The sequence below is a fragment of the Anomaloglossus baeobatrachus genome, chromosome 5 (genome assembly GCF_048569485.1).
Source record: "Anomaloglossus baeobatrachus isolate aAnoBae1 chromosome 5, aAnoBae1.hap1, whole genome shotgun sequence".
NCBI classification, from domain to species: Eukaryota; Metazoa; Chordata; class Amphibia; order Anura; family Aromobatidae; genus Anomaloglossus; species Anomaloglossus baeobatrachus.
In genome coordinates this window covers 389428237-389441871 of record NC_134357.1, presented here as the reverse complement: position 1 = coordinate 389441871, position 13635 = coordinate 389428237, and the positions used below count along the sequence as shown (strand labels likewise).

At 39.6% G+C, this 13635-nt stretch overlaps 1 protein-coding gene and 1 long non-coding RNA gene across 4 annotated transcripts in view; one reads left to right on the top strand and one right to left on the bottom strand.

The window, feature by feature from the left end:
- Positions 1-13635, top strand: part of FBXO47 (F-box protein 47) — a 242821-nt gene that overhangs the window by 121264 nt on the left and 107922 nt on the right. For all 3 annotated transcript variants that reach the window (XM_075347655.1, XM_075347654.1, XM_075347656.1), the window contains exon 4: positions 8556-8632. In XM_075347655.1, coding sequence (XP_075203770.1) covers positions 8556-8632 — 77 coding nt within the window. The remainder of the gene's footprint in view (positions 1-8555; positions 8633-13635) is intronic.
- Positions 5643-13635, bottom strand: part of LOC142310177 (uncharacterized) — a 90333-nt gene continuing 82340 nt past the window's right edge. The window contains exon 3 of the long non-coding RNA XR_012754103.1: positions 5643-8352. This is a non-coding gene — a long non-coding RNA (uncharacterized LOC142310177). The remainder of the gene's footprint in view (positions 8353-13635) is intronic.

Here is a 13635-nt window from a genome sequence, read left to right as displayed (position 1 = left end):
CTACCACTCCACGGAAATTGGGTAAGCTCCAGGATTGGCACATCTAATGGATGCGCCACTTCTGGGGCGGCTGCGGGCTGCTATCTTTAGACTGGAGAGGTCCCACTAACCATGGGCCTCCCCAGGCTGAGAATACCAGTCCCCATCTGTCTGCTTTATCTTGGCAAAATTCAGGGCTGCAGCCTCAAACTGTCTAGAGCTGGGTATTTTTTCCAATTTATTTATTTTAATCACAGATGTCGGCACACCGGCAGTCTGACTACAGCCAATCACAGACTCTGTCACAGAGGGTGGTCTGGGGAAGCAGTGAATATTCATGAGATTTAATGAGCGGACCTGGAAGCAGAGAAGTCAATGGTCTGGGTCTGTTCATCATGTGCTTCTCAAACGATTCTGAGATCTAACAGTACTATATTTTCCAGTATGTACTAGCACATTTAATAATCTGTATATATATATATATATATATATATATATATATATATATTACACACACATACACACCGTATATATTGTACCAACACATATTCCACAGTGCTTTACATACTTCAGCAACAATGTCCCCATTGGGGCTCACAATCTAAATTCCCTATCAGTATGTCTTTGGATTATGGGAAGAAACCAGAGAAAACCCACGCAAACACCGGGAGAACATACAAACTCCTTGCAGATGGTGTCCTTGGTGGGATTTGAACCCAGGAACCCAGCACGGCAAGACTGTAGTGCTAACCACTGAGCCACCATGCCACCACATTTGATATATGCCTCTCTCATCCTTGTTTTATGGCTAAATAATATTGAAAACTATGATGAAACATTCTCTAAAAGAACATATCATGTTGAAATGGACACATTGCAATAGTGGCTACAGAGCGCACTAAAACGTTTTCGTTGATTCTTTTTTTCCCTCAATCTGCAGCCATTAAATTAATAAAAATGTATTCATTTATATAGCACCATTAATTTCACAGCGCTTTACATACATTGGCAACACTGTCCCCATTGGGGCTCACAATCTAAAGTCCCTATCAGTATGTCTCTGAAGGTGTGGGAGGAAACCCACACAAACACAGGGAGAACATACAAACTCCTTGCAGAGGGTATCCTTGATGGGATTTGAACCCAGGACGCCAGCGCTGCAGTGCTAACCACTGAGCCACTGTACAACTATACAAGTTTGGTATTACCATAATTGCACTGACATGGAGATTCAGATTCATGTTGCCGGGTTGTTTTTTTACTGCACAATAAACACCAAAGGAAGGACACCTAAAAAAACAATAGCAGAATTGCTTTTTTTTTCCATTGTTCACATGACTTTTTCTCAGTTTTTCTTTTCAAGTGTTCTACATGGTAAAGTGAATAGTGCCATTCAAACCTATATCTCATCTCACAAAAAATAAGCCCTCATACAGCTACCCAAGGAGAAAAAATAAGAGTGTTATGGTTCATGAAAGAAAACTATAAAGCTAAAAAAAGCTAAAAATGAAAGCAAAAAAATGAAAATTGGGCCTGTTAAAGGGCTAACAGTACCATCCCACCCAATGTAACAACAGTTTCAAATCTCTTTTCAGTTCTCCAACCAATTCTTTATAGAAGAATCTGCCTCCCCTGTAGTGGCTTTCCCCCTCTTTCCTCAATAGTCACAGTACTAGTATCTAATTCTCTCAGTAGTTACAGCAGAAGGATTTTAGAAGCTTATTTTCTAAAGACCAGTAATTGTATCAATTCACATATGCCTGTGTGACAAAAAGAAGTCATTTTAGTGACAAACAATTGCCACTGCTAAGAAAACAACTTTTTAAGATGCACAGGTCATTGGAAAATATACACACAAAATGTGACACTGTATTAATTTTGCATGCAAGCCATTATTAAGATAAAACTGAACTTTGTGGCAATCTACATATGGTTTCACTGAAAAATCTAATAGAGCTTTGTTTTTTTCCAAGATGTCATGGATAAACAAAATCTTACTAGCACATCTTGCGGTTTTTCCAACCTGCCTACACTAACTCACAGCTGCTAGCAATAACCAGGATAAAGAAGGAAAAGAAAATCCTGGTTTTGGCTTTCTGTTGTAATTTTTTTTGTACTGAGAGCTCTCATCTCATGTGGCTTGTGGGGGAGTTTTTGTAAACAACATAAAATGGAAACGTGTAACATCTCTCCTAACTGTCGAACAAAATTCTGCCTTCTTCTCGATATAAGTACTGGGGTGCAAGGGCTGAATAAGCACACAGGTTTGTGGTAACACTGAGGAATTATCAACAGACTTGTGCGCTTATTTACTCTTGCCCTCTTGAATAAGTCAACAAGTATAAAATGTTGCATTTTGTAACTTATGTTATTTGCTATATTGAAGTATTTTTTAGTTTGTTCTCATAGTAGAAACAGTGAAAAAATATCAGTTTTTTATTGTCATTTGTCCACAAGCATACAGACCTGGTCCTGTATTCAACTGCAACTCTTACATCCAGCATAATTATATCCCATATTTTAATATACTTACCGATCTGTAAAATCATGTGGCTCTAATTATACGATTCGTGTATAGAACGGTAATCTGGCAAGGTACATTAGTCCTTAGTTCACTTTTACGCCAAATTCACACAGCTGTGTGTTGCGGCCCACGTACAGACCTGTGATGCATGGAGTGACCACAGGTCTCCAGACCTGAAGCCAACAGCCTCACGTATATCTTTGAGGCATCTGAGTTCGGGTCAGAAGACCTACAGCACGATCCATGTGTCACAGACTGCAACATAAACATATGGGATGTGTGCATGAATCTCCAAAACATGGAAAGGGTACAAATTTTATTATTATACTTGGCAGTAAGGTTTTTTTTTTTTTTATAACAAGCACTATGCTGTTAAAAACGCCATGAAAACAAACATTAACTCTTTAGGCTGTGTAACGATGATGAGTTTTTGATGCTGAATATTTTTTCTGCATCAAAAATGCAGGGTTTTACTGTTCCAGCACAGTGGGATTTATACAGTGTGTCCACCCATATCCTGTCCATCGCCATTAACTTGAGAACGGCGGCAGCTATAGGCATAGAAGTGGTGTCTAGGTATAGTAAAGTAGCCATGCGTTATGCAATGAAACCACCTATAGCGCCACCTGGTGAAAAACAATGGAGTTAGCATTTTTATCTCAAAAACGGAACAAGATAGAGAAAAAACGTGAATTAAAAAATTGTAGGGCATCATCCATTCATTACGAATCGACACCTTGCATACAGAAATGCTATGATATGAAACCCATGACCCCCCAAAACATTGAATGCTGGTCATGCATATGGCGCTCATTTAAGTTTGATGCTCAAAGTGGCCACCGTCAGCTGCAATGCACATCTGGACTCTGGACAGCATAGTGTATCTTGCAATATTACGTTGTGCAATATGGTAGGTGACACGTTTGCACAAACATCTGTAATACGTCGTTGTAGGTCCTGCAATGTTAGTGGAGGGGTCGCATACACCTGCTGTTTGATGTGACCTCACAGAAAGAAGTCCAATGGGGTCAGGTCAGGTGAGTGTGGAGGCCACTCCACGCAGCCAGCGTACTCAATGACTTGTAGGAAGGTCTCCATGAGGTATCGCTTCACGTCTGCAGGCTTGTGAGTTTTACATGTTCTAATCATAGCATTTCTGTTTGCAAGGTGTCAATTCGTATTGAATTGATGATGCCCTACAATTTTTTAATTCACTTTTTTTCTCTATCTCGTTCCGTTTTCGAGATAAAAATACTAACTCCGTTGTTTTCCACCAGGTGGCGCTATAGTTAGTTTCATTGCGTAGCGCATAGCTACTTTACTATACCTAGACACCACTTCTATGCCTATAGCTGCCGCCATTCTCAAGTTAATGGCGGTGGACAGGATATGGGTGGACACACTGTAGACACTTCATGACTGCTGAGCTTTTTTTTTTTGCTGCCGAAAAAATGCAATGAAAACATGTAAAAAAAAACACACTCAAAAATGCAGCTAAAAAAGAAAAATTTGGTGAAAAGTCATCCTACTACGGGTGGTCTAGTAGTTTGACTTTTTTTGTACTAAATGTCCAGCATTCACAAATAAAACAAACAAAAACCTACCCTACCTAAGCCCATTCCCCTCCATCCTACTCAGGTTATGATCGTCCAGACATGATGATTTTTTGACCACTGCAGGATTTGTTTCTACAGAAAAAGCAAGCCTGAAAATCGGAGGGGAACAAAGGCAGGTTTTTTTGGGATGGGAAGGGGAGAAGGTTCGGGGGCATCATAGGTGGTTGCATAGACAAAGAACGTTAGTAAAGTTTGTTACCACTAAATATTTGTACAAGTGAGACCTCATTCTCACTTGCGTTTAACATTGATGAGTACAATCAAACATCAGATTGCACTCTCACCAGTACTATACAATTGGGCAGTGTTCATCTACATTTTTTTTAGTGTCACGCCTACCAGCATGAGAAAAAAATCACAGCATTCTCCATTTGGCAGGGAGTCTCGTATCACACGCACCCATACAAGTCTTTGGGTACGTGTGAAACATCGGACACGTCTTCCGAGTGCAGTGCGATATACGCATAGACAGGCAGAAATTAGCATTTTGTGTGTATATTTATTATTTATGGTAAAATGAATTGGATAAATGATTGGCTTTTAATGCAAAAAAAGCCTTAACATAAAACACCAGTATGAATCTAGCATAATAGAGATTTCATTAATTGTGAAAATAATGCACTATCCTTAACATGTATTTTCATTTTAGGCTTCAAATTGTGTGGCTGTTAGCCAATGAAAACACAAAAAGAATTTCTTGGACATTTTCCTAACAGTTTTCTTTTAATACACACAAAAATAGGAACAAGAAGTTTTATTGTTTCATGTTGGCATTGTTATTTTATTGGCTTGTTCCTGGAAATGGTGCTGTTGCCGGTGCCTTAAAGTGAACCTGTCAGGTGCAATATGCACCCAGAACCACAAGCAGTTCTGGGTGCATATTGCTAATCCCTGCCTAACCGTCCCTGTATCTAGTAGCATAGATAAAGAGATTTTTAGATAAAGTATTTCTAAAGATTCTTTGCAATATGCTATAGAGGCCAGGGATTAGTCGTAAGAGCGTTACTTCCCCTGACTAGTCCACCCTCTTAGCATGTTAGTACGCCCACAGGGGCGTGTTAACATGCTATTCAATGCAGCGTCACTAGCGGTGATGCGCATACCTCTGTCCGCGGTGAACGCTAAAGCTAAATGCCCCGTACTTCCGGTCACGCGTACACCTGGCTTCATACTGCGCATGACCGGAAGCGTAGGGCATTCAGCTTCAGCGTTCACAACAGACACAGGTACACACGTCACCGCTAGTGATGATGCATTGAATAGCATGTTAGCACACCCCTGTGGGCGTACTAACATGCTAAGAGGGTGGACTAGTCGGGGGAAGTAACGCCCTTTTGACTAGTCCCTGGCCTCATTAGCATATTCTGAAGAATCTTTAGAAATACTTTTTCTAAAAATCTCTTATTGTATGCTACTAGATGTGGGGACGGTTAGGCAGGGATTAGCAATATGCACCCAGAATTCTGGGTGCATATTGAACCTGACAGGTTCACTTTAAATACCAATAAATCAATGTTAAATGGGAGCTGTACTTTTAACATGCTTTGTATAAATCAACAGTACAGGTGAATATAAGAAGGTTTCTAATACAGTATATCACAAAAGTGAGTACACCTCTCACATTTTTGTAAATATTTTATAATATCTTTTCATGGGACAATAGTGAAGATATTACACTTTCATACAGTGTGGTAGTCAGTCTACAGCTTGTATAACAGTGTAAATTTTGTGTTCTCTCTAAATAACTTAACACACAGCCATGTCCATACAGCGTTTAAGGGAGCCCTCGAGGGTTGTACATAGAAATCAAGGGGGACCATAGCAGAAATTCTAAGTAAGCCCACCCCCCCCCCAAAAGAAATCAGTGCTCGGTTGTCTCACATAAGAACATATATCACAACTTTGAGCCTTTTTTCCCCACATAAATTTCCTCCTATTGAAGCCCCTAGATTCCATTCCCCTTTCTTTTCACCAATAAAGTATGATGCCAACAAAAGTACCCCACAAACGCTGTATGATACCCCCAGAGTTAATTCCTCCACCGTACCCTCCACACGCGCAGTATGATAAACCTACTGTACCTCTCCAACTAGTATGGTGAGGTCTACACAATATAATCCCAAACTGAGAACCCCACATAGCACCACATACAGTATAATCGCCCCCACACCTCTCCGCACTGTATAAAGGCCCCCACTAGCCCTCCAAACAGTATAATGGCCCCCACAGAATGATTAACCCCACACAAACATTCACAAATTATAATAACATGCATACAGTATAATGGCCCTTAAATAGCTCACTATAAAGTATAAAGGCTCCCTCGTAGCCCCTCAAATATTATAATGGCCCCCACATAGCTCTGCAAATAGTATAATGGCCTCCACATAGCCCTCCAATTATTATAATCACACCCACATAGCCTTCCATATAGTATAATGGGCCCCACATCGCATTCCATGTTGTATAATGCAACCCCCATAGTCATGCATATAGTATAATGGGCCCCACATTGCCTTCCATATAGTATTTTTATCCTCATAGTCCTCTATATAGAATAATGGGCCCCACATAGCCCTCCATATAGTATAATGCATTCCTCGTAGTCCTCTATATAGTATAATGCACATCCCATAGTTCTCCATATAGTATAATGCACCCCCATAAACCTCAATATAGTAAAATACATCCCTCATAGTCCTCCAGATCGTAAAATGCACACCCTATAGTCTTCCAGATAGTATAATGCACTTCCTATTATAATGCCTCCATAGTCTTCTATATACTATAGTGCACCCTATAGTCCTCCATACAGTATAATGCACTCCCATAGTCCTCTATAAACTATAATGTACCCCCCATAGTCCTCCATATAATCGAATGCACCCTCCATTGTCCTCCTTAAAGTATAATGTGCAGGCCATAGTCCTCCATACAATATAATGCACTCCCACAGTCCTCCATACAGTATAATGCACCTTCTATAGTCCTTCATATAGTATAATGCATCCTATAGTCCTCCATATAGTATAATGCTCCTCCATATAGTATAATACACAGCCTATAGTCCTCCATACATTATAATGCACTTGCCATAGCCATCCGTATAGTATTATGGTCACAGTGTACTCACTGATTTAAAAACAAAAAACAAAAACCTCTCCTCGGTCTCCCACTACTCCGGTCTCAGCAGTGAACTCTCTGAAGCTGTGTCTTCACTGCTCTGCACAGAGTGAGATCTCAAATGCAGCGGAAGAATGATGGAGGAGGGAGAGGCCCACACACTCTTTCATAATTTCTTTCAACTGTATCAGCATCCACCATGCCGAAACAGTTGAAAGTGTGATGCCGGGCGGGGAAGGCCTGATTCTGGCACTGATAAAGGGCCTCCCCAACTCATAGGCCCCATAATGACCGTGTTGTCTTCCGCCCTTGGCAGAACGCCTCTGACACTACTGTACTGTTTGCAGCGGTTTCTTCCTGCACATAGGATCACACATAAACGGTTGTCCGATGCTGACAGGAAAAAAGATGAGAGCATGCTCTGACCCTGCTGGGTATGAGCGAGTGCACACTGTGTCAGTATGCTCTCACATCTCCTTCTTGTCAGCATAGGCCACAAGTTGTGATTTTGTGTGCTGTGAGCAACCTCTGCTGCAGACAGGTCATGGGGATTAGAGGACACCGCACACACTGACATTGAGTGACCTCTCGGTTCCTGCAAGGTCAGTATGTGCAGGGATAAGGATTCAATATAGGCAGCGCTCCATAAATCATGTGACATTTTATGCACTAATGTGAAAAACAAATGTCTTAAGAACGCCTAACCTAAAAATGCAACTTAGTGTCCATCTTCAGCGAATGCCAGATTCCATTGAAAGACTGAAAGTCTGCTAAGTGCAGCAGATTGCATTATGTCTGACCATGGGAGCCCTGTTTGAGTTCATAACAGAGGGACAGACAAAATGAATGGGAAATATAGAAAAGAATGTTTTATCAAACCTTAAAAAGTGCACTGCCATAAAATATTTGTTGTTAATCTTGGAAAATTGTCAACACGGTTTTGGGGTTTTCATCAATACTATGCACACCATGTATAAACTAACACTAACGGGTTATTTTACCCTGTTGTCTGTGGGCTTAACTAAAGTTGATCTTTAATTACACAAGTCAAACAGCATTTACAAATGAATGCACTCTGCACCATGTGAATAATATCCAGTGTCTGTCCATCTGAAAAACAAAATGGGTCAGAAGAAAAATAAAATTTGTTAAAAATGTATCAAATATCTAACCTTTTATTTACACAAATACTTTACGTTACACAATTACTGAGGACTTTGACATTTTTATATTTTTCACAATTACTTTAGTCATATGAATTAACATTGTCCTTGTCTACTGAGACTAAATCAGTGCATTTTTCCATTTTGCAGGATTGTTGTTTAAGAGGTGTACACTACTACTACCCACCAGAGAAAGGCTCAAGTATATTCATAAGATTGTTTCTGAAGTAAGACTCTTGTTACATTTCTTTCAAATATTGTTTCAGAATTATTGTTATGTATTTTTAAATAGATATCTTAGACCTAATGAGGCTGATGTACTTGCTTTGAAAACCCATGTTAGAATAACTATATAAGGCTGCATTCATATGTCCTGTAGTCATCCGTTAGAACGGATCCTGCAGAGATTCGTTGGCAAAATGTCTGCAGTATTGATTTTTTTAACATCGGAGTCTATGGAGAATGGATCCATTAATGGATTGCTGCTTATGTTCCATTTGAAACGAATCCTGTAAGAAAAAAACAGATCCGATACAAATGCAAGAATAACGGATGACTTAATGGCAATCCATTAATGGATCCGTTCTCCGTAGACTTCCATGCTGGAAAAAAGGGATCCAGGAGACATCAGGTTTTTAACAACAAACGAAAAATGTTGTGTTTGCAGAACCTTTTATCTAACGGATGATTTCAGGACATGTGAACTCAGCATAATTCTGATATTAAGATGAGCATGTTATAGTCCAGTGAAAGTGAGAGAGCTCATGAGTCTGAGTGTATTCTGAGTGTATTCTACTGTTCAGTACAAGCTACAGTTGTCAATCTCAACAGCATGAGGGGTAGTGAGGACCTTTGATTGAAGCTAGGTGGGCAGAGATTGAGTATAAACTTTCAAAAAGGATTATAAATTCATTCTGACACAGATTTTCAAAGTAAGTTCACCAGCCTTATAAGATCATCTAGTAATGTAAAATGGCCCTAGACAGGCCTTCACTGTTAGATCCATGTGGGTTTGACTCCCAGCAACACTACTGATCAGCTGATTTAAAGGAGCTGTGGTTGATTGGCGAGTGCCACATTTCCTATATTGTTTACTAGACATTTCTCTATATCTTTTGTAGCAGCCGTGCCTGGTACTGCAACTTATTCCTGTTCAGGTGAATGGGGTTGTATGTCTACGGAGTGATGCTTACTAAGCAATGAAATGAAAGTCATGCCCCCAGGACCATCACATTTCTTTAATTAGCCAATTGTGGGGAATTTCAGGAGTTGGACCACAACCAGACATTGGTAGTAAGAATGAGCCATCAAAATCCGAAAAAATCTCATTGAAAATATTTGCCTAGCTTACGCCCTGTCCGCACACTGCGTTTTTACCTGCTTTTTTTTGCGTTTTTGCTGCAGAAATTTCTTGAGAAAATGTGTGTACCTTTCTGCAGACATTCCCCAGCAAAACCTATGGAAGAAAAAATTAGCTGTGCGCACACTGCGTTTTTTTCTCAAGAAAATTCTTTCAGTAGATTTTCTTGAGAAAAAGAATGAGCATGTCACTTCTTTTCTGCAGCTAACTGCGTTATTCACTCCATTGACTGTAATGTAATCATGAAATAGCGCAGGGAATAACGCAGGTAGCAAATTATGTGCGTTTCATTGCGTTTTCCTGCGTTATTCCTGCGTTATTTCGCGTTTTTCGGGACATAATGTTCATCACTGACCTGCGTTTTGCAGGGAAGTGATGTCATTATGACAGGAAGAGGAAGCTGAGCTGAGAGTAAATACACACATATCACACTCACACACAGACACATACATATAGAATACACATAGAAATCAAACATACATATTAAAAATAAAAAAAACAAAAAAAACGTGTTCTCCGCCGTATTTTTACCGTCCAGCCGAGGTTAACACACAGTGCCGGCCCAGTATTCTCAGGCTGGGGAGGGCGAGGGCCATGGTTAATGCCCCCCCTCCCGCAGCCGAGAATATCAGCCCGTAGCTGCCCCGGGACTGTCGCATCCATTATGCGACAGTCCCGGAGTGTCCCCGTCTCTTCCAGATTGCTGTGATGCGGTGGAAATTAAGGTAATAAGGAGTTAAATGGCAGCTATGCGCTGCCACTAAGTCCAAGCTTAATCATGGCAGCGTCTATGAGACAGCTTTCATGATTAACCCGTAAGTAAAGTGAATAAACACAAACACTGAAAAAGCCTTTATTTTAAATAAAACACAAAAAAGCCCCCTCTTTCACCACTTTATTAAACCCCCAAACAAACAGCTCCGGCGTAATCCACGCAGGTCCCACGACACTTGCATCCAGCCGCGTCTGACAGATAGTAATCAATGCAGCCTCGTAACGAGCCTGCAGGGGTAACCACAGGTCATTTCTCACAGTCGGTAATGTGAACACACTACCGCTCGCGAGAACTGCAGAGTGTCCTCACAGGGACTCTATTGATTATCTATCTCTATCCGTCTATCTACCTATTATCTATCTATCTACCTACATATCTATCTATCTACCTATTATCTATATATCTATCTATCCATTATCTATCTAGCAATCTATCTATTCATCTATCCATCGTTCTATCTATATATCCATCTATCTATCCCTCTATCTATCTATCTATCTATCTATCCATTATCTATTTATCTATCTATCCATCTCTCTATCGAATATCTATCTATTATCTATATTATTTATTGCTGTTAAACCATTAAAAAACGCACCAAAAACTCACCAAAACGCGGTAAAAACGGATGCGTTTTTGGTGTGTTATTGGTGCGTTTTTTTAACACAGGTGCGCTAATCCTTCACTCTCAAGAAATTTCTTAAGAAAAATCCTTTTTCTAGTGCACACAGAGCCTTAATCCTATAAGGACCATGGATTATTATTTTTTGCGTTTTCGTTTTTTCTTCATTTTCTTTAAGAGCCATAACTTTTTTTATTTTTCTGTCATACATCAACATAGTCGTATGAGGGCTTGTTTTTATGTGGGAGAATGTGTAGTTTTGCATGAAACCATTCATTTTCTCATACCTTGCACTGTAAAATGGGCAAAAAATTCCAAGTGGGCTGAAATATTAAAAAATGCAATTCTGCAAATGTTTCTTTCTTTCTTTTTTTTTTACTACATTTTTTATCCAGTAAGGCTTGATTATTTAAGTCAGTCTAATTTTGATTATAGCAAATATGCTTTGAATTTTTTTCTACTATGTTTTTATTTGTGCCAATTTTGCGTACATGTGATGCTTTAATTGCTTATTATTACATTTTATTAACCCCTTCAGAACAGGTCCAATTTCCATTTTTACATTTTCATTTTTTCCTTCTTCTTCTTCTCAGAGCCATAACTTTTTTATTTTTTTTCCACATAGACGTTTGAGGGCTTATTTTTTGTGGGAAAAGTTGTACTTTTGAATGACATCATGTATTTTATCAGAGAGTGTAGTGGAAAACAGGGATAAAATTCCAAATGGGGAGAAACAATGAAAATAACACAATTCTGATATTTTAGGGGGTAATTGTTTTTATGGTGTACATTTTGAGGTTAAAATGCCCTTCCAATAAGAATATGCTCATCAGTGCAATTATGGTGAAACCAAACGTGTCCTTTTTTTATTATTTTAGTGGTGAAAAAAAATCAGATGTTTGCAAAAAAATTGTCATTTTCTGTAACATTATCATTTTTTGGTCGGTGGAGCCGAGTGATGGCTTATATTCTTTTACAGTGTTTACTGATCGGGTTAATTATTTTTATATTTTCATAGATCAGACTTTTCTGAACACAGTGATACTGCATATGTGTCTTTTTATTATCATTATATGGGGCAAAAGGGGGGTGATTTGAACTTTTATGTTTTCTTTTTTTTAAATTTCAGATATTTTAAAACTTTTTTTTAACTTTTCACTCTTTTAATAGATTTCTTATGGGACTTGAAGCTGTGATCGTCCAATTGCTTGTGCTATACACAACAATGCCACAGCATTGCTGCATATAGTGAAAATCACAGTCTCCTTTGAAGCCTGGCCACAGGCAAGATTTCAAAGGAACAGTGCTATGATAAGCATGGAGGTCGTAAGCAGATCCCAGCTGTCATAGCAAGCCATTGGTGACCTGCGATCTCGTGTCACAGGTGCACTGATGGACGCTTAAAATGGTGCGCCCCCATGCTGGTGTGTGTTAAATCCTGCTTCACAGATGTAAACCCCTTATAAGGACTTTGATTCATGTCCCAATGTGGAAAGGGGTTAAAAAATATATTTTTATACACACTATTTGTGCTTTCTGGGGGGAGGTTCCCTAATTTGGACCATCATATATAATCCAGAGTGGAGAACTGCTTGAAAGTACTTTGGGACTCCCATTGTATCCATGTAATTACTTTCCAGCCCTTTAATTGACAGCCTGATACACAGCTTGCGTGTGCAGCATATGTGTGCAGAGCAGGCTGTCAATCAAAGTGCCAGGGAGTTATAACAGTGCACCAGTGACTGTCATAGCTCCTTGCACTGCTCTGATGAATGGAAGTGAGCAGCTTCAGGGAAAATAAAGCTTCGAGTAAGTCAGCTACACAGGTTTTAACTTTATTTAACTTGCAGAATGTCACTATTTCTGTAGTTACATTTTTTTTCTGGATGTGACAGGTTCCTTGTAATTTAAAGAGAACCTGTCACCATGAAAATGCCATACAATCTGCAGGCATAATGTTTTAGAGCAAGGGGAGTTGAGCAGATTGATTATATAGTTTTGTGAAAAAAGACTCAGTAGAATTTGTGTTTTATTCATCTAAAACTGTGCTCTTTCAGGTATTTTCGTCCAGGGGGCTGTCCTATCAGTGATTGCAAGCTATCTATATATGCACTCCTGTACAAAGAAAGCTGTCAGTCACTGATAGGACCGCCAACTGGATCCAAAATCTCAGAGCAGAAGTGTAAATGAATAGAACACAAGTAACACCAGGGTCAGAAGCCGTATAACACGGCTGACTATCACATAGCAATGCCTTGACTGGCCGGTGGTTCCTGACCTGAGCGAAACAGCTGCATAGAAATACGTGACACTATCACGCTCAGGTCAGGAGAGCCAGTTCGTGCACTGCGATACTCGTCCAAGTTATGCAGCCTATTGATCCCAGCCTTATACTGAGTCTTTCCTCACAAAATTACAGTATATATTAATCTGCTTAGCTCCCCTTCTAACATGATGCCTGCAGATTTGACAG